Raw genomic sequence first — 26,614 nt, 5'->3', positions numbered from 1 at the left:
CCTTCTCTGTGGACCAGCTACTCTTCACATTCTGTGATTTTTTTTTTTTTTCTGGCTGATTTTTTTTTTTTTTAAATCAGTTTCTAGGACTTTACGTATCAGGGAGATCCGCCCTCTCTATGATATGAGTTATAAACATATTTTTCCAGTTTGCTATTTTTCTTTTGACTTTGATTATGGTATTTTCTGTCATGTACAGTTTTTATATTTATCTACTGACGCAAAAGATTTTCCTTTATGCCTTTTAAATTTTGGTCATAGTTAGATAGGCCTCTCTGACTCCAAAATTCTTTTTAATGTTCTTTCACATTTTTATATTTTTAATATTTAAATTTGTGACCTACTTGAAATTCAGTCATGCTGAATGTGGACTGAAATGGGCAGTCATCTAGAAAAAAAAGAGATACATGTCTCATGTATCTCACATATATATGAGATGTGTATCTCAATTTTTTCTAGATGACTGCCCATTTGTGTCTTTTTTTTTTTTTTGAGAAGGAGTCTCGCTGTGTCGCCCAAGTTGGAGTACAGTGAAGCGTTCTTGGCTCACTGCAACTGTAACCTCCGCCTCCCAGGTTTAAGCAATTCTCTTGCCTCAGCCTCCTGAGTAGCTGGGATTACAGGTGCCCACCACCACGCCCAGTTAATTTTTGTATTTTTAGTAGAGACGGGGTTTCACCATGTTGGCCAGGCTGGACTCGAACTCCTGACCTCAAGTGATCCACCCACTTTGGCCTCCCAAAGTGCTGGGATTACAGGCGTGAGCCACTGTGCCCGGCCTGCCCATCTGTTTTAAGACTTCTTAACCATCTGTCTCAAACTTTTTGGTCTCAGGACCCTATAAAACTCTCTTAGAGACTGAAGATCCCAAAGAACTTTTGTTTATATGATTTGTGTCTTTTGCTATTTACTGTATTAGAAATTAAAACTGAGAAAATTTAAAAATATTTTGTTTAAAAATAACAACAAAGTCATTACACATTAACCTAACATTTTAAAATAAAAAGTAATTAATTTTTCATGAGAAGGGTGGCATTGTTTTGCCTTTTGGCAAATCTCTATGTCTGGTTTAAGATAAATGGCTGGATTTTCATGTCTGTTTCTGCACATTCTCTGCTATAATAAAGATCTCTGGACACCTCTACCCTATACTGGAGAGAGATTTCAAATGAATAAGACAGTCTTAGTACTGGCATGATAACAGTTGTGACCTTGCTTACTCCCCTGAAAGGGTCTCTGGGACCTCCAAGGGTCCTAAGACTGCTTTGAGAACCTCAGGTCTATCTTTTCATCTGATTAACTGGATACTGAATGTGTTTGAAGTACCTTTGGTTTTCAGGGTATACCGTCTTTAAGAATGTTGTACGCATTACCTTTTGAAGTCCTTTTTTGGGGGCATTCCCCCAGGAGCTGCAGGAGGAGGTGCTTTCTTGGGAAGCAGCATTATTCCACACGTCCCCTTCTTCATCCTCCCACTGGCTGGTACTGAGGTTCATTTCATCCCCACCACTGCCCCAGCCTTCTTGCATAGATTTTGAAGCTAGAAATAGAGCAAACATGAACTTATCAAATTCACGTTCCTAACGCGGACGATGCTTCCACTATAACAAATAATTTAGGGGAGGCGGGACAAATGATGCACTGCAATCTACCTTTTTATGCCTTCATTTCTCCCAGATCTCAGAATTGAATTTCTTCTGCTACATATGTAAATAAACATGTATATGTATATAATTTTTCCTTCAAACACCAGCTATTTGTACTCTGTGCTGTTCTAAACTTTCTTAACCAACTATAGATCATTCTGAAACACAAACATGCTAAGAACAAATCCTGGGGCCACCAGGGAAGGTGGCAATCTCTACATGGTATGAAAAGGCTACAGAAATGTAGATTCCTAAAACATTTCATTGTCCTGTGTGGTTTTTAAAATTTGTACATTTTTTCTTTTTTTGAAACAGGGTCTTGCTCTGTTGCCCAGACTACAGTACAGTAGTGCAATCATAGCTCACTGCAACCTCGAACTCCTGGGCTCTAGTGATCCTCCTGCCTCAGCCTCTTGACTAGCTAGGACTATAGGCATGTGCCACCACATCCAGCAAAATTTTTCTTTTTAATAGAGATGGTGTCTCACTATGTTGCCCAGGCTGGTCTCAAACTCTTGGGCTCAAGCGGTCCTCCTGCCTCAGCATCCCAAGTGTTGGGATTACAGGCAGGAGCCATCACAAGTGGCAGGAAAATCTGTAATGGGATGCTTCATAAATCTGTATCTCATCTGTGCACAGGAGCCACACTAGTCTTCTCTGTATTGTTCCAGTTTTAGTACGTGTGCTGCTGAAATGACCACCTCTGTCTGATTCTTAATCACTGCTTGATCCAAACCTGTGAGGATTAAGTGACACAGAGCAGAGCTTCTCAAACCTGCCCACTCATGACAGTCAGCTGGATCACGTGCAGTGTGGCAGGCCTGAGGTCGGGCTCGACAGGCTGCATTTCTAACAAGCCCATAGGAGATGCTTACAGACTAGCAGGATGGAGGTCTTAGGCAGATGGAGCTACAAAGTGACTATTGAGTTTCCACTTCAGATATTGTTTTTCCCTCCTTTCTTAAAATACAAAGTGATTTTCGGTATCAAAATTACCCCAAATTTTCACTTCTTGGAAGAATATGAAGAAGGGCAAAGACTAGGTAATAGCGCAATTAGCTGGGTCTTTAATGAAGATATAATGCTGATAAACATATAGAATAGGCACATAACTGTGCCTCCAAGGAAAAATTCTCAAGATAGAATACACTGCCTCAAAATGGCACATGAATCTAAATACTCAGAAATTCCCCTATCCTTTAGGTTTGTAACAAAAAGTAATATAAATGGAATAAATACTTTGAGCAGAGTGGTGGCTATATGGAACACACTATCGAGCATTAGCAAAAAAACAAAATATAAAAGCAATAAAGTTGCATTTTAATATCTAGGACATCTAATAATGTCCAAAGAAAAGATGAAGCTTCTGGCCGGGTGCGGTGGCTCACGCCTGTAATCCCAGCACTTTGGGAGGCTGAGGCGGTTGGATCACAAGGTCAGGAGATTGAGACAACCCTGGCTATTATGGTGAAACCCCGTTTCTACTAAAAACACGAAAAACTAGCCGGGCGAGGTGGCGGGCGCCTGTAGTCCTAGCTACTCGGGAGGCTGAGGCAGGAGAATGGCGTGAACCCAGGAGGTGGAGCTTGCAGTGAGCTGAGATCGTGCCACTGCACTCCAGCCTGGGCAACAGAGCCAGACTCCATCTCAAAAACAAAAACAAAAACAAAAACAAAAAAGATGAAGTTTCTGCAGTTATGTGAACAATTAGTTTTTTTTTTTTTTTTGAGATGGAGTCTCTGTCTTCCAGGCTAGAGTGCAGTGGCCTGATCTTGCCTCACTGCAATCTCCGCCTCCTGGGTTCAAGTGATTCTCCTGCCTCAGCCTCCTGAGTAGCTGGGATTAGAGGTGCCCGTCACCATGTCCAGCTAAGTTTTGTATTTTTAGTAGAGACGGGGTTTCACCTTGTTGGCCAGGCTGGTTTCGAACTCCTGACCTCAGGTGATCCACCCACCTCGGCCTCCCAAAGTGCTGAGATTATAGGCATGAGCCACCATGCCCAGCATTAATTTTAATATCAGATTTAAATCAGTAATCTTATATTCATGTTAATATTACAAATATCACATTGCAAAACACCCATATATTATAAGAATTCCACATGGTATACATAATCTGAACATTTATAAGGATATTTATTACCTGCAAATTTGCTACACTTTCAGAAAATGGGAGGAAAATGTACAATTTTTTTATTTTTTCAAGTTGTTTAGGGATAAATAACTTGAAAACAAACATGGCGAATTCCACCCAAAGTGGAATTCTGTTGACAAGATGAAAGCAGGGCAAGATGGCAAGATACGTTAGGCTGCTGTGAGGTAAAACATATTTTCAAAAACTTATCTCAAGAAGATGACATGCTTTATCTATCTTGCTCAGTGAAATAGCAGGTTTAAATTACTTAATGTGGCAGGTACAAGAATACTGCTGAAGTAGTGTGGGCATTACCAGGAGAATCAAACATAATATGCTGGTTGCTTTGATTCTTGCATTTATTTGTATTATTATAAAAGGAGGGCATGGACATCTCTTAAAACCGCCTTTGTGTTCACGTATCAGGCATGGCAAATATTTTATAATCTTGGCTTTTTTTTTTCTTAAGAGATGGGGTCTTGCTCTATTGCCCAGGCTGGATGCAGTGGTACAATCATGACTCACTACAGTCTTAACCTCCTGGGCTCAAGCAATCCTCCCACCATAGCCTCCCGAGTAGCTGGGATTACAGGCGTGTGCCACCATGCCTGGCTAATTTTTCCATTTTTTTTGTAGTGACAAGGTCTCACTATGCTGCCCAGGCTGGTCTCGAACTCCTGGGCTCAAGAGATCCTCCTGCCTTGGCCTCCCAAAGTGCTGGGATTACAGGTGTGAGGCACTGTGCTTGGCCAAGATTCTTGGTTTGTAGTAAAAGCGTAAATATAATGAGGAAAGTATCCTAAAACTCTGATTTTTAAAATTCAATACTTTGAGTCATTTCTAAATTGCCAGATCAGGGCAAGCATGATGCTAGGCTTACCTGGTTTGCACAGGGCTGAGGCAGCACCAGGTGCGCCAGCTCTTCCAAACGCCACTGGCGGCTCGGCAGGGTGATCTCCCCACCCGCTACCACTGCTGGGTGGCTTCCCCCACGCTGCTGTGCCATTATCCACCAGGGGAGAAGGGGAGGATGGTTCTCCCCAAGAGTTTTCAGTCTTTGAGTGAACATGAGGCATTTCTCCCCAGCCTGATGAAACTGAAAAAGGTTCCAAGGGGTAGAGAAAATAATGAAAGTGCATCAGAGAAAAGTAAAAATATAATTCAGTTTTCAGTTTCAAAATAATTTCAAGATAATCTATCCTTAGAATAGCCCTTAGTAGAAAACTTAAAGGAGGCAAATGTATTACATGTAATCCGATTTGTTTAGCTTTGTATTTTAAACTTTTTATTTATTTATTTTTGTTTAGAGACGGTGACTCACTGTGTTGCCCAGGCTGGCCTCAACTCCTGGGCTCACTCAATCCTCCTGAGTAGCTGGGACTACTGGGGCGTGTCACTGCACATGGCTTGTTTAGCTTCTTAAAACTGGTCAGATGCTGTGGCTCATGCCTGTAATTCCAGCACTTTGGGAGGTGGGTGGATTACTTGAGGTCAGGAGTTTAAGACCAGCCTGGCCAACATGGTGAAACCCAGTCACTACTAAAAATACAAAAATTTAGCTGGGTGTGGTGGCACACACTTGTAATGCCAGCTACTGGGGAGGCTGAGGCAGGAGAATCTCTTGAACCCAGGAACCAAGTAGTTATGTTTTGTGAAGTCCTAAGTTATACTTTGGCAACCCGGGAGGCAGAGGTTTGAGTGAGCCAAGATTGTGCCACTGCACTCTAGCCTGGGCGACAGCGCGAGAATCTGTCTCAAAAAATGAAAAAATAAAAAATTGCCATTTTCTAACTCCTGACCTCTACCCATTTACAACTTTAAAAGTCCATTAAACATTAAAGCCTATTCAATTGTCAGCATTTGCAACACAGTAGGGTTTAGAAGAATAGTTTAAAACTATGGTTAAAAGCTTGTTTACTTATTGTGTTATATGTAATGACATAAAAGAAATCATTCTAAGAAAAATTTGTGAGTTGCAAATATATACTGAAATATTATTCTTGTTTATCTTTTGACCATCATAGACACAGATCACCTTATCTGGGCAAAGAAATGAGAAGACGGCAGATTAAACACATAAAGGTGAAGTCATAACTGGAAAATGCAGATGGTTCCCATGGTACCACCCACAAGCTGAGGGAGAGCTGAGGTTTCTGTCTTAGAAGGCAGACGAGAGTTGAATTACGGATCAAAGTAGTTCCTATAGGTACTCTGGGAAGGTTTTTCAGGAACCCTTTCATTCCTCTGCCAAGTCCTGTTGCAACAGCATCCTCAGGAATTGGTCTCTTGTGGAAACAGGTTAGAGACGCATATAGAAGCCTGTGGCATCACAGGTGACACTTGACAACATGGGTGTGAACTTTAGGGATCCACTTATACACAAATTTTCTTCCACCTCCACCAACCCAGAGATAGCAAGACCAAGGCCCCCCCTTCCTCCTCAGCCTCTTCCTCAACATGGTGATGATGAGGATGAAGACCTTTATGATGATCTACTTCCACCTAATGAATAGTAAATATACTTTCTCTTCTTCACAGTTAAAAAAAAATACACACACACATATATATATGTGTGTGTGTGTGTGTGTGTATATATATATGTGTGTGTGTGTGTGTGTGTGTGTGTATTTTTTTTTTTTTTGGAGACAGAGTCTTGCTCTGTTGCCCAGGCTGGAGTGCAGTGGCACAATCTTGGCTCACTGCAACTACCGCCTCCCGGGTTCAAGAGATTCTCATGCCTCAGTCTCCCGAGTAGCTGGGACTACAGGCATGCAACAACATGCCCGGATAATTTTTGAATTTTTAGTAGAGACAGGGTTTCACCATATTGGCCAGGCTGGTCTTGAACTCCTGACGTCAAGTGATCCGCCTGTCTTGGCCTCCCAAAGTGCTGGGATTACAGGCGTGAGCCACTGCACCCAGCCTTTACAATTTTCTTAATAATGTCTTCCATTCTCTAGCTTATCTTATTGTATAAAACTCTGAAGGCATAAAAAAGTATGTGTTAACTGACTGTTTGTTATCAATAAGGCTTCTGGTCAAGTAGCTAAGTTTTTGGGAAGCCCTAATTTATACTTTTGATAACCCTAATCCCAAACTGTTCAAGGGCCAACTGTATTATCTACAGGCACAAAAGAGGTTATGACACCAGGTAACAAGGAGGATTTCCCCATGCCCTTCACTCTTCAGTACAAAAAACATTTTATATTGCATAGGTCAATCTTATTTTTCCAAATCAACTCAAATTCTAATCTTTTGCTTCAAATTCTAATCTTTTGCTTCTGCCATAAGCTCACCTGACACTGCTGATAGTCAGGCTGACAGCCTGTAGCAGTTTTAATTTTCATATAGATACATTATGCTCAGAGACAGAAATGTAAATATTTTAAGTCATAACTGTAGAAAGCATGAGACAGTTCAAGAGAAAAGCTTACAGTATAAAATGCAAATAGTTAACCATCAATTTTACATTGTTTGGCCTCAACGTGGATATTACAACATTAATTATGAAATGTATTAATTTTCTGACTTAAAATAGTATGGAGTCAGTTCCCTTGATACTCTTTATTCTAAGAAAATGCAGTAAGATGGATTAATAACAAAAGGATACACAACCTAGAAATCATTTTAAATTAGAAGCTCTATGCTGAGCAATATACTATGTAAATAGTTACCAATAACAGGGGAGTTAGCCCTAACCAGTTATCGCTGGCAATTGCTAACTACAATATTAACTTTAATTACACGAAAGACAATAATATATATTGGGAGAAGGAGTTTTACAAATTGAAAGGACAAAATTAAATCAGAGATATTAACATAGCTAATAAAATTATCAAGGTTTTGGGAAGCTAAAATAACTTATGTGTTGCTAAAGCCCAATTAGCTATAAAAATACTAATTTACTGTAGGTAAATAATAAACTCACCTATAATTTGTTTATCTCTAGACCTCCATCTCTTTGAGGAGGCAATACGTATTACAAATTGTTTAAGTCAAAACTAAGGATAAATACTAAGATTGTGGTAAGCATAGTTAATTGATTTTTGTAAAGAATTTTAAATTCCTCTTAAAGGCAGCAGAAATGTCTAGTGAGTATTTTCATGGAGAAGGCAAACGACTTGCAAGCATCACATTTCAAAATCTTAGAAAGAAATGGAAGAACACTTGCTTACCCAAAAAATGAAAAAACCGAATATTTCCATTTTCATATTTATTTAATAGGGATGGGGTCTTGTTATGTTGCCTAGGCTGAAATGCAGTGGCTATTCTTAAGTGTGATCATAGCGCACTGCAGCCTCGAACTCCTAGATTCAAGCGATCCTCCCGCTTTGGAGTAGCTGAGATTACAGACGCCTGCCACCACACCTGGCCCAGTATTTTCATTTTCAGTTGAATCTGGCAAGAATACAACTTATCTGCATCCTAACAGAAACACTAGGATGTACCATCTGACACTCTAAAGGTTCTAGAAGAGATGCTAAAAACTGAAATGCAATAGAAAATTCTGACGCAAAACAAGTAGTTTCACCACACAGAAAATGATTTTAAGTACACAGAATTAAAACAATCTCTACTCTTAAGTGTTTATCATCAGAATGAATTTGGCATCTTTTTAATAATTTATAGGAATTCTTTTAAAGTTAGAATTGATGAGGTAGAACAAATTTCTTACATTTAAAATACTGGTATTAAACTTTTAAAAATGATCCTTCAAATACTACTGCTTTTTGCAGAATATTTCTGTACTACGGGGTCTTAGAATTGTTACCTCCCTTCAATTTCTTCAAATTGACAAACAAAGATGGAGATAATAAAACACAGCTAGGATTTGTAGTTTTCATTCAATTTTAAAATATACATTCATCTTTCCATCAGAATGGAGAAAATATGGCATGCACCCGGAAGCTGGCTATAAAAATGAGCAGCAGATGGAGAAAAGGCCAAGAAACAGGACCAGGGAACAGAGAATCTTTCTCTCACTAAACACTGTTAAGCACATCACATCTTAAACACTACAGATAATTAAGTCAGTGGATGGAATTCTTTCCTCTATGAAATAAGAAATCAATTCTAGCTTGTTCCATGGATGCCATTTACATGGCTTTGTAAGTGTGATGGGCAGTCCTTTTTGGGAGGAAAGGTTTAGTTGAAAAGTGGCCAATTGTAATTAATTAGAGTATATGATAAAGGACTAGGCCAGACACGGTGGCTCACCCCTGTAATCCTAGCACTTTGGGAGACCGAGGTGGGTGGATCACTCGAGGCCAGGAGTTCAAGACCAGCCTGGCCAACATGGTGGCACACACCTGTAGTACCCGCTACTCAGGAGGCTGAGGGACGAGAACTGCTTGACCCTGGGAGGCGGAGGTTGCAGTGAGCTGAGATCACACCACTGCACTTCAGCCTGGGTGACAGAGGGAGAGAGTTAAGACTGTCTCAAAAAAAAAAAAAAAAAAAAAAAAAGATAAAAGATTAAAAATGCAATCGATCAGGCATTTATTGAGTGCTTGCTATGTGCTTGGCTTTTTAAGGTACTGACCTAAATATTAACGAGATGAAATTTTTTTACTCATACCAATAGCCTTTTAGCTTAATGTAAATTTACTATGATTGGTTGGGTACTTGCTTATGGAGGAACAGAGCAGAATTGATAGTTGCAAGATCAATAAAACTTTCTTATCTGAAATCAAGATGGGTCTTTATACAGTGAAACTTTATATAGAAGAATTTGTTCATTATACAAGAGTATAGTCAGATGGCAAAGTATCCTACTTCTCTGAAAGTCTTCGTGGTGGGCATTTTACACTTCCGTTCCAAATTCAGGGGACTCTATTTGAGGGTTAATGATTCGGGGTCCTTTCTAGAAGATGACCATGGGCCTCAAGCTGCACAGCAACTTCCCTTAGAAGAGCTTCTTCTGCCTGCCTTATTGAGTCATCATGTGGAGTAAGTATTAGAAAAGGAAAACCATCTTATTTACTTTTGATTTCACTACATTAATACAGATTTTAATGTGGTAACTCTTTCCTACCGGCATTGGGGGCGGGGGGCACACTATATTTTCTTCTTCTTCTTCTTCTTCTTTTGAGACAGGGTCTCCTGTTGTCCAGGCTGCTAATGAACTGTTAATTCTACAGTCTCAAAGAATAGCTTGGTCTAACAAGCTTGGAGAGTGAAAGGCTATGATTACTTGTAATTCTTAAGTAATCATACTTATGATTTTTGCTCTCACTGCAAAAGAAGGCTTGGTTCATGTCTGGGTGGTGGTGCAACCACAGCTCACTGCAGCCTTAACCTCCCTGGGCTCAGGTGATCCTCCTGCCTCAGCCTCCTAAGTAGCTGGGGCTAGAGGCGCATGCTACTATGCCCATCTAATGTTTGTATTTTTTTTGTAGAGACATGGGTCTCACTAGGTTGCCCAGGATGTTCTCAAACTCCTGGGTTCAAGCAACTCACCTGGCTCAGCCTCCCAAAGTGCTGAGATTACAGGTGTGAGCCACTGTGTCCGGCCTCACACTGTATTTTCAACTGTCTTCATCATTTACCTATTTCGAGTTGAAGGTACCTAAAGCTAAGGCCTTGGCATGTGGGGTTCACGTGTCTCATGCCATGGACTTGCACTGAGAAGCATCTCTTCCTACTTCTGTAGCAGGCTCCCAACTCCCTAGCCCTTGCTCAAGTCCAGCCCCACTTAGCAAACCCCTCAAACACAGGAAAGCAAAAACAACCCAGCCAAACAAAACCCAAGAAAAATCCCACATCCACAAAAAGCATATATCACTCAGACCATTCCTCTTTCAGTAACTACTGCGTAGTGCTTAAAATAGAATTACTTCTGGCTGGAGAGGTCAATGGGATCTATTTCTGAAGTTATGTTAAAACAGCTGAGCTGTAACAGGATCTTGCGATTCACTCCATCTGCAGGTGACTGTCTTTTGGTGTAGTTTTTATACTAAAGAATGATAAACTTCCTAGGACAGGAGTCTGGAAGGAAGGACACTGCTCTCTGGCTTCTGCTGCTGATGAGACTTAGAGAAACAATACACGTCTCGCCTGTGTAGGCAGAAGCTTCCTAAATCTAATTTTTTCCAAGTTTTAGTTTAGTGAATTGGAGATAGGCCTCTTTCATGATTAATGCACACAATCTCTGCTTTTATAAGATGATAATTGTTTCAGAAAACTAAGTTTTAAAGCAAGTATCACCAGATTAAGTACCCACATGCAAAGTAAAGTATGCCTCTGGCTAGAACCTTTGCTGACTTGTGGGAGCCCGCAGTGGTCACCACCAGCACAGCTGGAATACCTGCTATGGCTGAGAGACATCTCTGAAGAGCTGCGAATAGGCAGCAAAATGAACACACAACAAATTCTAGACTAAGATTAGTATTAGCAGTAGACTCCCTGCCAGTTTTCTGATTGGCATATGTAATATTTTACTTCTAGCCACTGTTGGAAGACACAGTGAGATGTCACTACCCCACTGCTGCTGGTTTACTTGGATCAATTGTGTAATGGCCTTCATATTTAACTCTAAAATTATCTACATTTCGGTGAAATCGGAGTTCAGAGGTGAAATCCCTGGAAGTTCTTGTTCAATTTCATTGTGAGATTCAGAGCCAACTACGAGGCTCCGTTGCTCACTAAATGGTTTTATTAATTAATATTCAGTGTTCTCTTGTGTGGCTGCAAGTTGGTTTTTAAGTGTCCCAGAATATTTATGTCTGCGTACGCAAGGTAATCATGTTGCTCTGAGTATTTTTAGGGCCTGCTTTCATTCCCTTAGAACACACAAAAATGTTATGTTTGCACTTTGGCCCTTTCTGCCACATCCCACTAACTGGTAAAACAGCAGACTGATTTTATGACGACTTAATAGCTTCATATGCACAGCAGAACACAAGGTCCTGCAATTCTGGCTTGCACCAGGGACAGTAATTGAGGCAATGTTGAAGGAGGAGGATGTGTGTGAGCCAGTGTAGACAACTTTACATCCTGTGTCAGGTGTGGCCTCTGGAGCCCTTCTCAGGCAGCCTACAATTTCTGATAAAAAGACAGGCACAGGGATATTTCTCTGGACTAATACTGCTGTTTTATCTCCAGAATGAATCTGAACCAGGTCCAGACAATCAAGTTTAGGAAGCTATACTGCATTTCCTAAAATACTATGTTTTCCTCAGGCTCACAGAAAACTAATTAAAATCAACAAGCATAGGACAAAAATGACTGTACTGTAGCATTCGCTCCTTTAAAACAACACATATACAAAATATGTAATTCGGAAATCATATTTTATAAGAAAGGAGAGATCAATACCCTTAAGTGGCAATGATCAACAACTTAAAACCCAAACTCTGACATAAGTGAAAATTCTACAAATTCAGCATAGGTCAACAGCAAAATTGCATAAAACCTAAAAACACCAACTTTAAAAATAGCAGAAATTTCATGAGGTAGTCACAAGTGGAAGGCTTCTGTCTGGGAGTCCCAATAGCTATGGAAAGCTGTGCAGGCATTCAAGCCAGTGGGCAGCACGGCCTGGCAGGTGCTGAGACTGCTGCTGCCCTTGCTGACCCTGACTGCCCAGATGGCACAGTCCCCAGAGAGGAGGGCAAGGGGCTGCCACCGGGGGTAATGCCACTCCTGCATGCTGTCACCTCTATGAAGGGAACTGGTGTGGAACTGTTAATTCTACAGTCTCAAAGAATAGCTTGGTCTAACAAGCTTGGAGAGTGAAAGGCTATGATTACTTGTAATTCTTAAGTAATCATACTTATGATTTTTGCTCTCACTGCAAAAGAAGGCTTGGTTCATGTCTGAGACGTATACATCACAGCTAATACAGGGCAGGAATAATATTCAGTGTAGCCACTTTATGCCAGAGGTAGAAAAACAGATTGTTATAAATGAAAAAAACGAATAATCCCATATGTTGTGCAACATACTAAACTTGACATACTTTCAGCATGTGAGCATACTTCTACATGGAAAAAAATTTGTGTAACTTTGTCTGTTAATTGGTAAAACTAGATTTTCAACTGCTCCTATAATACTGCTACAACTACAAAGAGCACACACATGCACCGGCTGCAAGAGTTGCAGGGGAGAACAGAGTACACTGTTAAGGTGTAGCAGTTACAGCACATTTTCCTTCTTTCTATTTGGTGATAATACACGCAATTTGTTTAAAAAACTATAAATATTTTTCATATAAAAGATAATTATTTTGGCTCTTTTAACTGAACAAGAATGCCCTTTTCGGAGTGAAGCTCCCATGTTTTAGCTACCAAAAATGAGTTAAAAGTAGTTTCTGGGCAAGGCGCGGTGGCTCATGCCTGTAATCCCAGCACTTTGGGAGGTCAAGGCTGGCTGGCAGATCATGAGGTCAGGAGATTGAGACCATCCTGGCTAACACAGTGAAACCCCATCTTTACTAAAAATATAAAAAAATTAGCCAGGCGTGGTGGCGGGTGCCTGTAGTCCCAGCTACTCGGGAGGCTAAGGCAGGAGAATGGCGTGAACCCGGGAGGCGGAGTTTGCAGTGAGCTGAGATTGCGCCACTGCACTCCAGCCCAGGCAGAGAGCGAGACTCTGTCTCAAAAAAAGAAAAAAAAAAAAAAGTAGTTTCTGGGCCGGTCATGGTGGTTCATGCCTGTAATCCTAGCACTTTGGGAGGCTGAGGTGGGTGGATCACTTGAGGTCAGGAGTTCCAGACCAGCCTGGCCAACATGGTGAAACCCCATCTCTACTAAAAATACAAAAATGAGTCAGGCATGGTGGTGCTCGCCTGTAATCCCAGCTACTTGGGAGGCTGAGGCAGGAGAATCGTTTGAACCCGGGAGGTGGAGGCTGCAGTGAGACGAGAGCGTGCCACTGCACTCTAGCCCAGGCAACAGAGTGAGATGCCTCAAGAAAAAAAAAAAAAAAGTAGTTTCTGGCCAGGCATGGTGGCTCACACCTGTGATCCCAACACTTTGGGAGGCCAAAGTGAGAGGATGGCTTGAGGCCAGGAGTTTGAGACTAGCCTGGGCAACACAGCATGACTCTGTCTCTAAAAGAAAAAGTTTCTAAAGATAACATATCCTTAGATATCCTCCAATGGGGAGATCCTCCAACAAACGCAATATGGTTCTAACCTCTGTAGGGTGTCATGGATATAATATTTTACATATATATTACACATCTGAGACTTCACCATCTCCCTCCCACATACGTACCCTTGGAGAGCTACTTAATCTCCTAGGTCTCATTTGTAAAATGAGGCCCAAGGAGCTGTAAAGATTCAGTGTGAGACGATCCATAAAAATGTTCCATACATGACAGCCAAGCATGGCCAGACCACACTTATTGCAAGACTCCAGTGCCAGGCACAGGGCCCTCTGTAGCTTGAGCTCTTCCAGGAATTGGCACTCAAATTGGGACTATCCACTAAGGGTAGATGGGACATGCAAGCCAATTTAAAATAGTCATGGGCTGCATAATGACGTTTTGGTCAACTGACTGCATAGATGACAATGGCCCCCTAGGATTATGTATAATGGAGCTGAAAATTTCCCATCATCTAATGATGCTGCACCCATCATAATGCAGCGGAATGCATTTCTCATGTGTTTGTGGTTATGCTCGTGTAAACGAACCTACTGTGCGGCCAGTCACAGCAAGGTCTAGCACACACAACCGATGATGCTAATACAGGACTATGTTACCGGTTTATGTCTTTACTGTACTTCCTGTTACTGCATCTCCAATGGGACAATGTATGGAGGTGGACAACAGTGATACTGAAGATCCTGGTCCTGTGCAGGCCTAGGCTAATGTGTGTGTTCGTGTCTTAGTTAACAAAAAAGTTTAAAAGGTACAAAAAAAAGCTCACAGAATAAGAGTATAAAAAATAATTTTGTACAGCTGTACAATGTGTTTGTGTTTTAAGCTAAGTGTTACTGAAGAAAGAAAGGTATCTTTTAATAAATGTAGTGTGGCCTAAGTGTACAGTGTTCACCAAGTCTACGGCAGTCTCCAGTGGTGCGCAGCAGTCTCCAGTGGTGTGCAGTAGTCTCCCATGGTGCACAGTGGTGAACTGTACTTTGCAGTGATGTACAGTAGTCTCCAGTGGTGCACAGTAGTCTGCAGTGGTGTATAGTGGTGTATAGTAGTGTAGTCTGCAATAGTCTCCAGTAATGTGCAGTAGCTCCAGCAGTGTACAGTAGTTTGCAGTGGTATATAGTAGTTTGCAGTAAGTAGTGTATATTAGTTTGAGTAGTCTGCAGTAGTGTACAGTAGTCTGCAGTGGTATACAGTAGTGTACAGTAGTCTGAAGTGGTATACAGTAGTGTACAGTAGTCTGCAGTAGTCTCCAGTAGTGTGCAGTAGCTCCAGCAGTGTACAGTAGTTTGTAGTGGTGTATAGTAGTTTGTAGTAGTCTGCAGTAGTGTACAGTAGTCTGCAGTGGTGTATAGTAGTGTACAGTAGTCTGAAGTGGTATACAGTAGTGTACAGTAGTGTGCAGCAGTCTCCAGCAGTGTACAGTAGTCTGCAGTGGTGTACAGTAGTCTGCAGTAGTGTCCCAGGCCTTCACATCCACTCACCACTAACTCACTGACTCGCCCAGAGCCACTCCCAGTCCTGCAAGCTCCACTCATGGTAAGTGCCCTATACAGGTGCACCATTTTTAATCATTTATACCATATTTTAATGTTCCCTTTTCACGTTTAGCTATGTAAATACTTACCATCGTGCTACAACTGCCGACAGTATTCAGTACAGTAATATGCTGGGCAGGTTTGTAGCCCAGGAGCAATGCCTGTACCACACAGCCTAGGTGACTAGGAGGCTATGCCACCCAGGTTTATGTAACTATACTTTATGTTAACACAATGCTGAAATTGTCTGATGACACATTTCTTAGAATGTATCACCATTGTTAAGCGATGCATGACCATATTAATTCTGTTCCTGGAGCTTTTTTGTTGTTGTTTAAAGAAATGGGGTCTCATTATGTCGCTCAGGCAGGCTTTGAACTCCTGGGCTCAAGCCATCCTCCCACCTCAGCCTCCCAAGTAGCTGGCATTACAGGTGGGGGCTCTCAGATCACTTTCTGCATACCTTTACTATAACGCTAATTAAACTCTATTAAATTTGATATTACTGGCCTGTCCCACCAGACTATTCCTTACTTAGGAAGAATCTTCTTTTTCTTTTTTGAGACAGAGTTTTGCTCTGTCGCCCAGGTTGGAGTGCAATGGCCCCAATTCAGCCCACTGTAACCTCTGCCTCCCGGGTTCAAGCGATTCTCCTGCCTCCACCTCCTGAGAAGCTGGGATTATAGACATGCACCACCATGCCTGGCTAATTTTGTATTTTTAGTAGAGACGGGGTTTCACCTTGTTGGTCAGGCTGGTCTCAAACTCTTGACCTCAGATGATCCGCCCGCCTTGGCCTCCCGAAGTACTGGGATTACAGGCGTGAGCCACCACGCCCAACCTAATCTTATTTTTCAAATCCCTTCATTTTCCTTCTTCCTGCTTCTCCTTATCCTCCCAAGTACTTTATAAAATGTAAGGGCCTAGAAATATTAGTCATATATTAGTAAAAAATTGGAATAACAAATTCAAGTACTCCAAGGAACCAGTCAGTTAACGTAAACAGGCCCAGTGTAAGAACAGCAGCACAAGCTTGATAATGCTCAATGGCTACTGATCAAAAGCCTCAGTGCTGGGAATCATCAGGGGTCGGGGGGCAATGTGACACTGTATGGAGAGAACGCACAGGACTTTATGAAGGCAAGTGGCTCTGACTGACTGCTGCCATGTGAATCCAATGTGTCAGACTTTTCAGGTTTCCAAATGAAGCCAGAAATCTGTAATTTAATATAAAACATCTGCATTAAAAAATGCCAATTCACAGAGAAAATGTGGGCCAAAAATGCACATTTGTGGCACTAGGTGCAGCCCATGGACCGCTGGCTTTTGACCTCTGGTTTAGTGACATTGATGTGTTAGGTGGAGGCTAAAACTGTCTTGAGGATCCATAAAGGACTCCTGATGTGGCAGCCTCACTGAGGTACAAGTGAACTACCAAGCAGTCTACGAGGAGGCTGGAGGGCCCAGCTGGTGGGCCAGGGGAGGTCCTGTAGGGCAGTCATAATTGAATTAATGTAGCAAGCAGGACAGTCTCCTGTTGAATGCTTATGACAAAAACTAAAAAGGTGCCCAAATGCCCAGGCTGCCCTACACAAGATGGTGATTCCCCAACTCCACTGGTCCCCAGTGTGCAGACCTTCCAGGCTTACTGTTTCCTCCCCTGCACCATCACCGCCCAACACTATGTATATACTTTAATTCACGTGCTGTTGCCTCCCTCACTAGATCTAGACCCCACCATGGCAGGGTTTTGACTGTTTTGCTCCCTGCAGTTTACCCAGCTACTAGGGCACAGCCTAGAACGTGGCAGGTCCCAATAAATTCACTGGTGATCTCTGGGCCCTGACATTGCCCAGCAACTCTCCAGGGGCCCCAGTCAAGTCAGTTCTCTGTTCCTGTCCTCTACATGGGCTAATGCACGCTCCCCCTCTACTCATGCCACTGCTCCTGGCCAGCCTTCCTCCACTCTGGGCTGCTATCCACACTCCCAGAGAAAAAAGAACCCCAGAAGGTGGCCTTGGCCCTCTGGCCATGACAGCCTGGACCACCTGTGCAGTGCTTTTTCCTGCTCCTTGCTTCGCAAGATGGGTGAAGTGCCCTTGTCCTGCTGGATGCAGGGATCTCTTCCCTCTTCACTCATTCTCATCTCCATTTGTTCCTTTCTAACAGCTCTGAAACATGCTCGCGACTTTGCCACCTTAAAATCTCTCTGCTCTGGACCTCACCCCTCTGGCTGAGAACTGGTCTTTCATATCTGGGACCTTTTATTGTCCCCACTGGACACAGCGGGCTCTGAGCCTCCTGCTGTGCTCATGGGCATGCCAGTGAACTGACACAGTCATCTGCACACTTGCCCAAGTTCTGAGCCATGTCTATCCTATCTTCTTCTTTGCTCCTGTATCCAAATGGTTACGAAATCTTGGAATCATGCACTGTCATTGTCTTCAAATCCATCGTCTCCACCCCAGGCCACCACTGCCACCACCCAAACATTCGCTTGATGTTCTACTGAGTGTGCTTAATATATTTTTTTCTTGAACAGAAAACCATCAGAGGATCCTGCTTTGCTCTCACTGGATAATCTTTAGAAACAATATTGCAGGGAACTGAAATTATTTTAATGCTATCTGCTATTAAAAAAAACACTACTCAGAGTATTCATGAATATATAATGAGAATAAGCTTTTTTTTTTTTTTTAACTTGTAAAGAAACATGAAATACCTTTCATACCTGGACCGAGCAACGGTGATCGATTCAGCTGAGTATTGGCCTGGTGCGGTGGCGGCGTCTCGACCCTGTGTGTGGTGTTGCTCGTGGTAGTGGTGGTGGTGGTGGTATTGGTTGTGGTACTGCTCTGGATGACCGGGTTGTTTCTATCCCACATGTTTACAGTTTTATTGTTATAGTTGCTTGGGTCCCCCCAAGCTGAGGTACCATCATCAATTTCCATTTTGCGGCGAATGGACGGTGGAGAGGGTTCTTCCCAGCCAGTTGCCTCACTGCTGTCCTTCTGTTTGACTGGTACTGGCCCCCCGATCCACCCTGTTCCTGTCTGTTTCACAGAAGCAGCTCCTCCCCAGTTACTCACATTGTTGTCTTGGGGTTTGCTAGCCCAGCTCTGTTGGGGGCCAGGTTTTAAAGTCTCCCCCCAGTTTGTACCCGGATTGGCCTTTGTATTTGTGCTGTTGCCCCAGCCACTGCTCCCAGATCTCGTGGTGTCATTCCAACCAGACCCTGACCTATTACTGTCAGCATCCCATCCAGATCCATTTTTTTTCCCATCGCCCAAGTGTCCAAGGACAGATGATGAATCTGCCCAATCTCCCCCTCCTGCACTCCAGGCTGGATTTGATCTTTGTCCATCTCCCCAGTGTTGGGATTTGGGCTTTGGAGGCTCACCCCAGGTGGGTGACTTGTCCTCCTGATTTGCGGCCCCACTCCAAGCATGGCCACTCTTGGCAGCAGCAGCAGTACTAACAGCAGTAGAGCTTATCGAGTCCCCCCAAACCCCCGGGCCACTTGGCGCTTTGTTGTTGCTGTCTCCCCAACCTGTGTTTGCTGGCACAGCGGCAGGTGGCGCATTGACCCACCCAGATACTGAAGAGGTATTTGTACTGTTCATGATGGACCCATCGTTCTTCCCCCCTGAGTTTGAAGGCTGAGTAGCTGCACAACCCCAGGCCTCTGTCCCATTGTCATTTTTCCTTTCAGACCTAGGGGATTCTTCAAATTCCCAGGCAGTGTTTTGCTTTACAGGAGTCTGTCCCCAACCAGTATTAGATAGAACTCTTGGGTCAAGATCATTCCTTGGCAACTGGATATGCCCTTGGTCTATAATCCCTTTATCTCGCCTTCGACCTTCTCCCGTTCCTTCCCTCCCAGTGCTTCCTTCATTGTGGTTGCCAGAACCATCACTACCTCCTTCACTTGCTGTAGTTCCAGAAGATGCCGCTTTGGCCCAGGAGTTCATGTGTTCACCACCAGGCTGCACGGTAGGGTTCTGGCTGGTGACACTAGGACTCTCCCACCCTGTTGATCCTTTCCCATTGATGTCACTATTGGAATGCTGGTTTGGGGGCTTTCCCCATTCCCCATTCACACCGTTAGAGGTGCTTCGGCTGGGGTGGCCCCAAGCTCCCGAATGGATATTACCAACGCCATTGTTGCCACTGCCCCTTCCCCAGGCGAGTATTCCAGGACCAGCAGGAGGTCCTGAATCCCAAGCATTTCCTCCATTTCCTTCCTTTTGCACAGCACTGCTGGATCCGTTTTGTTTAGCACTTAATGCTGAGTTCACAGTGTCTCCATTCCCCTGACTGAACCCAGAATTGCTATTTCCTGTGGCAGGGTTACCTGGGGACAGTCCCCATACAGAATTGCTTATTCCTTCAGCACTGCCCCCACTGACTTGAGAAACTGATGATCCGTTAGCACCAGGAAGGCTTTGCAGGTGGGGCGGGATGATGGCCCCCATACCAACAGCCATGCCCCAGTTTGGCAGTCCATTTGTCTGCATTGCATTGATAGGGTTGGGTGAAGAGTTCATGGGGTTAGTGTTATTTGGTCCATCAGTGTTAAGGTTCTGAGGTTGTGCGCTGAAAGACACATTCTGAGAAGTGGACGTTTGTGGTTCTGTGCTCTCTTGCGGCAGCAAGTTTCCCCAAGCACCTAAAGTGCCTGTTGGGTTCCCGTTCTGGTTGCCCATATTTTGACCTATGGCACTGACTGGACTGCAAATACTGGAAGGGTTGCCTGTCGCCACGGTTCCTTCATGTCCAAGTACAGGCCAGGCAGCTGGGTTGGCATTAGGATTAAGGTTAAGATTAATGCCAGCATTGGAGTTGGAAGCACCCCAGCAATTCTGACTTCTCCCATCTCCAATCATAGTGTCCATTTTTCCATCCCCACCACTGATAGAGCAGTGAGCCAGGCCAGAGCTGGAGCCTGTGGCTACACCCCACACTCTGGTCGCACTTCCATTACTGTTCGCTCCCCCTGCTCCAAGGGCACTCTGATTAGAAGGGCTTTGGACGAGTGCGCCATTGGTGCCATTATTGCCATTTGTCTTCTTGGTATGTCCAGTGAAGTTGCCCTGGGCACTCCCTGTAGCCATGCTACTGTTCTCTGAGCCACAGTTGGAGGCAGAGTCAGTGTCTGTAGTACATTCTGAGGCAGATTCAGTCTCTGTTCCTGTGATGGAAGGCCACGCCTCCTTGTCAGTCCTATCTATTATCACTTTATCCCAGCTGCAGTTGGCTTCGCTTCTGTAAGCAGGCTGCTGTCCCCAGTGGGAATTTTCATAATGATCTGCCAATCCACTATGACTGAGATCTGAAAAAGATGAAACAAAATTCAAAATTAGATTTTCTACCCATTTGTCAATGAATCAACTGTTAACTAGTCTTTGGGGAAGCTCTTTATTTCAAGTCTTCAAATCTGAATGACAAGCACTAAAAAATGACTTAAAGAAAAAAGCTATTTGTCTTCTTAATAGATCCCATTTTAAGAAGCATTAATGTTTTTAAAATTATATCAATTCTTACCACTACACCGTACTATTATTCCCCCTGGAGAATATTCACAATGCACATTAGCACATTAGCATCTCTGAAAGCATCTGTAGTAAAGCCAGCTCTGAAAGATACATGACTTTGCAACTCCTATAAATATAGAGACTGAGAAATGCTGGCAATGACAGTAAGTTCACGTGGAGTTTTGAATAAAGCTTATAGTTCTCTTTAAGATCTCTAATTAGATTACAGTATTATATAGAGGCGAAACATGGCTTTCAGTAGGAAAAAGTTGTAAATTGCATTGCAGAATCATAACAGAACCAATATTTGGGGTGGGGGAAGTGGTGACAGAAGGAAAGAGAGAAAAGACAAGGAGACAATGCTATCAAAATGTTATCAAAAATACTAAGGATTAGAAATGTTTAATTAGATGTATACTACTTTATCTGATCTTATCTGCAATTTGGTTTATCACTATCTCCTGAACATTCATAAAAAAAAAAAATCTGTAGCTCAAGGACATCACTAAAAAAAAGAAAAAAGAAGAAAAAGAATCTCAGCCCTACAGGTGCTATCTTTTGGATCTCTAAGGATTCCCTCTATCCTTGTTTTCTATTTCTTTAGTCTTTTCTTTGGAGATCCCTAGAATAACTACATGTCATCTTCTTACAGTATTTAACTCTTCGGGTCCTTTTAAAGAATCCCCTGTGTGGATCTGCATTTTATTTCCTATGACTTTAATCATTATTTAAGTATTTCCAACATCGCAGTCAAACTTATATTCCAATCAACTTTTTGGCAGACTTTATTCAAAGTATGTATCACTCAAAAATAAAGTAAAAGAAATGTTAAAAAAAATCATTTAACCTAAATATACAACAAACCACATATATGATTTAGAAATCCTTGGTGAATTTCTCTAAATACTACAATATACAAATAAATTGCAATAAAATATTTTCTTCTCTTTTAGAACCTTTTAATTATGTTCTCTTCAAATTTATTTTAACAAGAAAAATCTTATATACAGTTAAAACATGAATTTCCCAAATAAATGCTCTTTTACAGTTTGATGTAAACGAAAAAAAGTGTGTAAAAAATTATCATTATCATTAGAAAGACCATACTAAAGCTAATATCAACCTAAAAGACATTTTTATTGCTTGATTTAAGAGCAATGTAATGATTTTATAATTATGCTCTAGGTGATTTCAAAGTAGGTATGTAATTCCAGGTGAAAATTACAAAGGAAAAATGAAGACAGGCAACAGAAAACTTTAAATGTTGAAACTGCTATAAAATGACTAGGTTCTTTTCACTGCCAAATATTAGGGGTTGGATCTATAACCCTGGTTTATGACAATTTGGTTTCGCACATACTCGAAAAACTATCTAATATAATAACTGACTAAAGAGATAAATGAGCCATTCCTCATTTAACACAGAAAATAAGACCAAGTTAACACACAGAGATTATGGCTTGTTGCCAGCAAATATTGTCACATTTCATTTTAACACCAGTTTGGGTTCCCTCAGGGACAGGTTGTGCCATAAGGCAGGCTGTCTCTTGACTAGGATAGCACTCACTGCAACCCACACCCAGAAAGCAGGGGGTTAACAACCGATGCATTCTTTCCCATACATGAGTTGCCATTTGAATACACAGTATTATTGGTTCCATTCCACGACAGTCACACTGTAAAATGATCTGCCCTCTGTTAATGGTCTACTTCCAGGACTTGAGGATTGCTCGGCCCCCAATTTGACAGGTTCACACTCAGTTAACATGACAGGTTTGAAAGAAGGATAGCATTATAAGCTGGTGGCTAATAAATGCTGTTGGACAACTGTTTAGCCACATGAAATGAAAGTAGATCCCTTATATCGTATACAAAAATACATTCTAGATAAAGTAAAGAGCTAATTAGGAAAATCAAAACTACTTAAAGCTTACTAAGGAAACACAGGAGACCATCTTTATGACCCTGGACATTGTATCTTCTTATAGAAGACATGAAATATATAAGACATAAACAGGTGATAAATTTGACTATGCTAATATTAAAAACATCTATATAACAAAAGATATCATATAATGAAAGCTAAAAAAACAAGCCACAGCAGGAAGAAGATACAACAGATAATGTATGGTTATCAGATTAAAGAATTCCTGACCAGGCGCAGGGGCTCTCGCCTGTAATCCCAGCACTCTGGGAGGCTGAGGGGGGTGGATCACCTGAGGTCAGGAGTTCAAGACCAGCCTGGCCAACATGGTGAAACCTCGACTCTACTTATACAAAAATTAGCTGGGAGTGGTGGTGCACGCCTGTAATTTCAGCTACTCGGGAGGTTGAGGCAGGAGAATCGCCTGAACCTGGGAGGTGGAGGTTGCAGTGAGCCGAGATTGAGCCACTGCACTCCGGCCTAGGCAACACAGTGAGACTCCATCTCAAAAAAAGAATCCTAAAAATCAGTAAGAAAAAGGCCAACAACTCAATCAGAAATGGGAAAAGGATAGGAACAGGCAATTTAAAAAAGAGAAAACTCATAAGCCATTAACATATGAAAAAATAATCAACCTCATTAATAATTAAGAAATGCACCTTAATGTCACACTCTAGATGAAAGTGACACAACACTATGATTTTTGAATTGTGGTTCCCTCTGGGGGTGGGATGGGGACCAGAATGGAGTTGGAGGGTGATACCTATAACATTTCTAAAACAGAGAGTCCTGAAGCAAATTTGGCATGCTATTATGTTAAATCTCTATTGTGAATATAGTTACATTATTTTCTGTATACTTCTATTGAAAAAATATTTTTAAAATTTTTAATTTTTATGCTTAAATGTGATCCAAATCAGGTGGCAGAGCAGTCTGATCAAAAACCCATCTGATCCCTTAATTAAGTGTCTAATTTCTGAAGGTGAGTTCCTTGAGGGCATGGCAAATATCTTTTTAGTTTTCCATTCAAAATGCTTGCCACATATAGGCAAACAATATATGTTTCCTGGGCAAACAAAACCATAAATGCACAGTGCTACAATCTGAGTTCTAGCTGAAGTCACCAATCAGCTGCACTTGTACAGCCCAGATTGCTTTGAACAAGCACATCTGTCTTCTGAGGGAACCACTTCCACTACAATGACGTCTCTTACTCTGACCTTCCCAGGCTTTGAGGTGTAGATCTCAACTATGCCACAGCAAAATAACCATCAACAGGGCAATACTGGCAGGAGGCAAAGTCACTTCTACAAAGGCCAATATCCATCCCTAACAGCTGAAGTGCCATAAGGATGGCCATATAGGATGCCATAAGGATGAAGTCATGCCTGTTGAGTTTACATACCGGGTATTTCTAGAACCTTTTCCATTAAAACAAGAAACAAAACTTCCCTCTAACTGCCCCTATTCCAAGCACCCTCATATCTTGACTGGATTACTGTCAATAACTTTCCAACAGGTCTCTACCCACGCCCCCTCCTGTGCCCCCCACCCCCTCAACAATGTGCCCAACACTGCATACAGTGCTCTTTTCCAAATGAATGCCCAGTGGGTCACCAACGGTTGGGTCTCTTTTGAGGCCGCTCATATCATTCTTTCTCTTGCTCTGTGCTCCAGACAGTTCCTCAAGGTGCCATCTGTGTCCTGCCCTCCCAAAGACAGGGCTGTTAAAGGTGCCATCCCCTACCTGGGCTCAATGTCTATTCTTTTTTCCTATCTCAAATCCATGGACATTTAATTTGGGACATTTTTGTTCCATAGTTATGACTCCCTCATACATTCATTGTAACAGTCTTCCTTTCAAGTCACTTAGACCAACCAGGGTGGCAAACCATTTCTGTAAAGGGCCTAATAGCCAAAATGCTTCAGGCTCTGTGGGCCATATAGTCTCTGTCACAACTACTCATTTCTGCTGCAGTGGCATAAAAGCAGAATGAGTGTGGCTGTGTGCCAACAAAACTTTATTTCCAAAAATAGGTGGTGGGCCAGATGTGGCTCATGGGCCCAGAGCTTGCCAACTCGATTGAAACAATAGCTATTATTGAGTGCCTCCTATGTGCAGTTACTGTGCTGGGGACGCAGTCATAAACAAGATGAACGGCCTCTCTCTCATGGAGCACACATTCTAGTGTGAGTCATCGTGTGACTGGCTGGTTCTCCCTCTAGGCTGTAAACACCATGAAGGCAAGCGGTGCCTATTTTGGTCCTATTTTTATTGCCAGTGTTCAGCAGAGTACCTGACAGAGAAGAAGCAGTAAATAAACATCCATTGAATGAATGAATGAATAAATAATTCTTATCAATACTTGAAAGCAGTTTGCTAGTAAATGATGCTTAAATTTTCAGTCTTGAAGGTAAAATTAAGATTAAGCTTAGGTTGCCATGTTGACTAGCAACCAACTTAACTGAAGTTATTTGCAAAAATACTGGATTATCTATTCAGAAAAGTTAGTACAAGAGGAACTGACAGTTCAAAATCCTTTTTAGTTAGAAAAAATTACAACTGAGACTATGAATCTCTGTTGAAAACATAGATAGGGTTTGATAATAAGTTACACTACCTCACTCCTAGGTATATACCCAAAAGAAAGGAAATCAGTATATTGAAGAGATAGCTTTGATGTTTGCTGCAGCACTACTCACAACAACCAAGATTTGGAAGCAACCTACGTGTCCATAAACAGATGAATAAAGAAAATATGGCACATATACACAATGGAATACTGTTCAGCCATAAAAAGAATAAGATCCTGTCATTTGCAACAACATGGATGGAACTGGAGGTCACTATGTTAATTAAAATAAGCCAGGCAGAGGAAGACAAGCTTTGCATGTTTTCACTTATTTGTGGGAGCTAAAAATGAACATAACTGAACTTACGAAGATAGAGGCTAGGAAGGGTAGTGGGAGAGTGAGGGTTGGGGAGAAGTGGAGATGGTTAATGGGTACAAAAAATAATTAGAAAGAATAAATAAGACCTAGTAATTACCAGCATAACTGGCTGACTATAGCTAAAAATAATTTCACTGTCCATTTAAAAATATAAAAGAGTATAATAGGATTATTTGTAACACAATGGATAAATGCTTGAGATAACTGATACCCCATTCATCCTGATGTGATTATTACACATTGCATGCCTGTATCAAAATACCTCATGTAACCCATAAATATATATACCTTCTATGTACCCAGAAAAATAAAAACAATTATAAAAAATTTAAGTTTTACTACAGAAGTCAACTTGGAACAATGCTATTTTACTTAAAAAGGAACCAGTGAATCAACCATCTCTTTTCTCCCACCTCTAATAGCCTCTTTGCGCTTCTTGGGATAGGCTGCAGCCTCACGGCCATGCTGTGGCCTGGTACATCTTCTGTCACAGAAGAGGAGCAGGGAGTGTGCCCAGCCAGCCCAGCCCACTGAAGTTTCAGGCTGCAGCTGCTGACATTCCATGTTTGGCTACCATTACGAGACATACTGCTATTCTTTTTTCCTTTTTTCCATACTTTTGCTGCTCTCTTGTTCCTTACTTCTTGGTTCTTCCACCTCATCAAATGGTCTGGCTCTCCAAAAATTAATTTTACTGAAAATTCAATGCAGGTTCATGGAAAAAGAAAAAAGTACCTACCGCGGCCGGGCGCGGTGGCTCAAGCCTGTAATCCCAGCACTTTGGGA

At 42.0% G+C, this 26,614-nt stretch overlaps 1 protein-coding gene and 1 non-coding gene across 3 annotated transcripts in view; both read right to left on the bottom strand.

The window, feature by feature from the left end:
- The window catches only part of TNRC6C (trinucleotide repeat containing 6C), a 104,470-nt gene that overhangs the window by 37,963 nt on the left and 39,893 nt on the right, over positions 1-26,614 (bottom strand). The window contains exons 4-6 of one of the 2 annotated variants that reach the window (XM_025363097.1): positions 18,150-20,750; positions 4,660-4,875; positions 1,374-1,540 (exon numbers count right to left, since the gene is read on the bottom strand). In XM_025363097.1, the coding sequence (XP_025218882.1) occupies positions 1,374-1,540; positions 4,660-4,875; positions 18,150-20,532 (2,766 nt within the window). In that variant the 5' untranslated portion in view covers positions 20,533-20,750. Of the gene's footprint in view, positions 1-1,373; positions 1,541-4,659; positions 4,876-18,140; positions 20,751-26,614 lie in introns of those variants that run through there. The other variant, XM_025363098.1, reaches the window with a different exon arrangement.
- LOC112610437 lies at positions 2,236-2,347 on the bottom strand. The gene has a single exon (XR_003116342.1). It is a non-coding gene; the product is annotated as a U6 spliceosomal RNA (small nuclear RNA).

This window comes from Theropithecus gelada, chromosome 16, assembly GCF_003255815.1.
Source record: "Theropithecus gelada isolate Dixy chromosome 16, Tgel_1.0, whole genome shotgun sequence".
NCBI lineage: Eukaryota > Metazoa > Chordata > Mammalia > Primates > Cercopithecidae > Theropithecus > Theropithecus gelada.
Note: the sequence above shows the minus strand (reverse complement) of the source record. Positions and strands in the feature narration are given on the sequence as shown.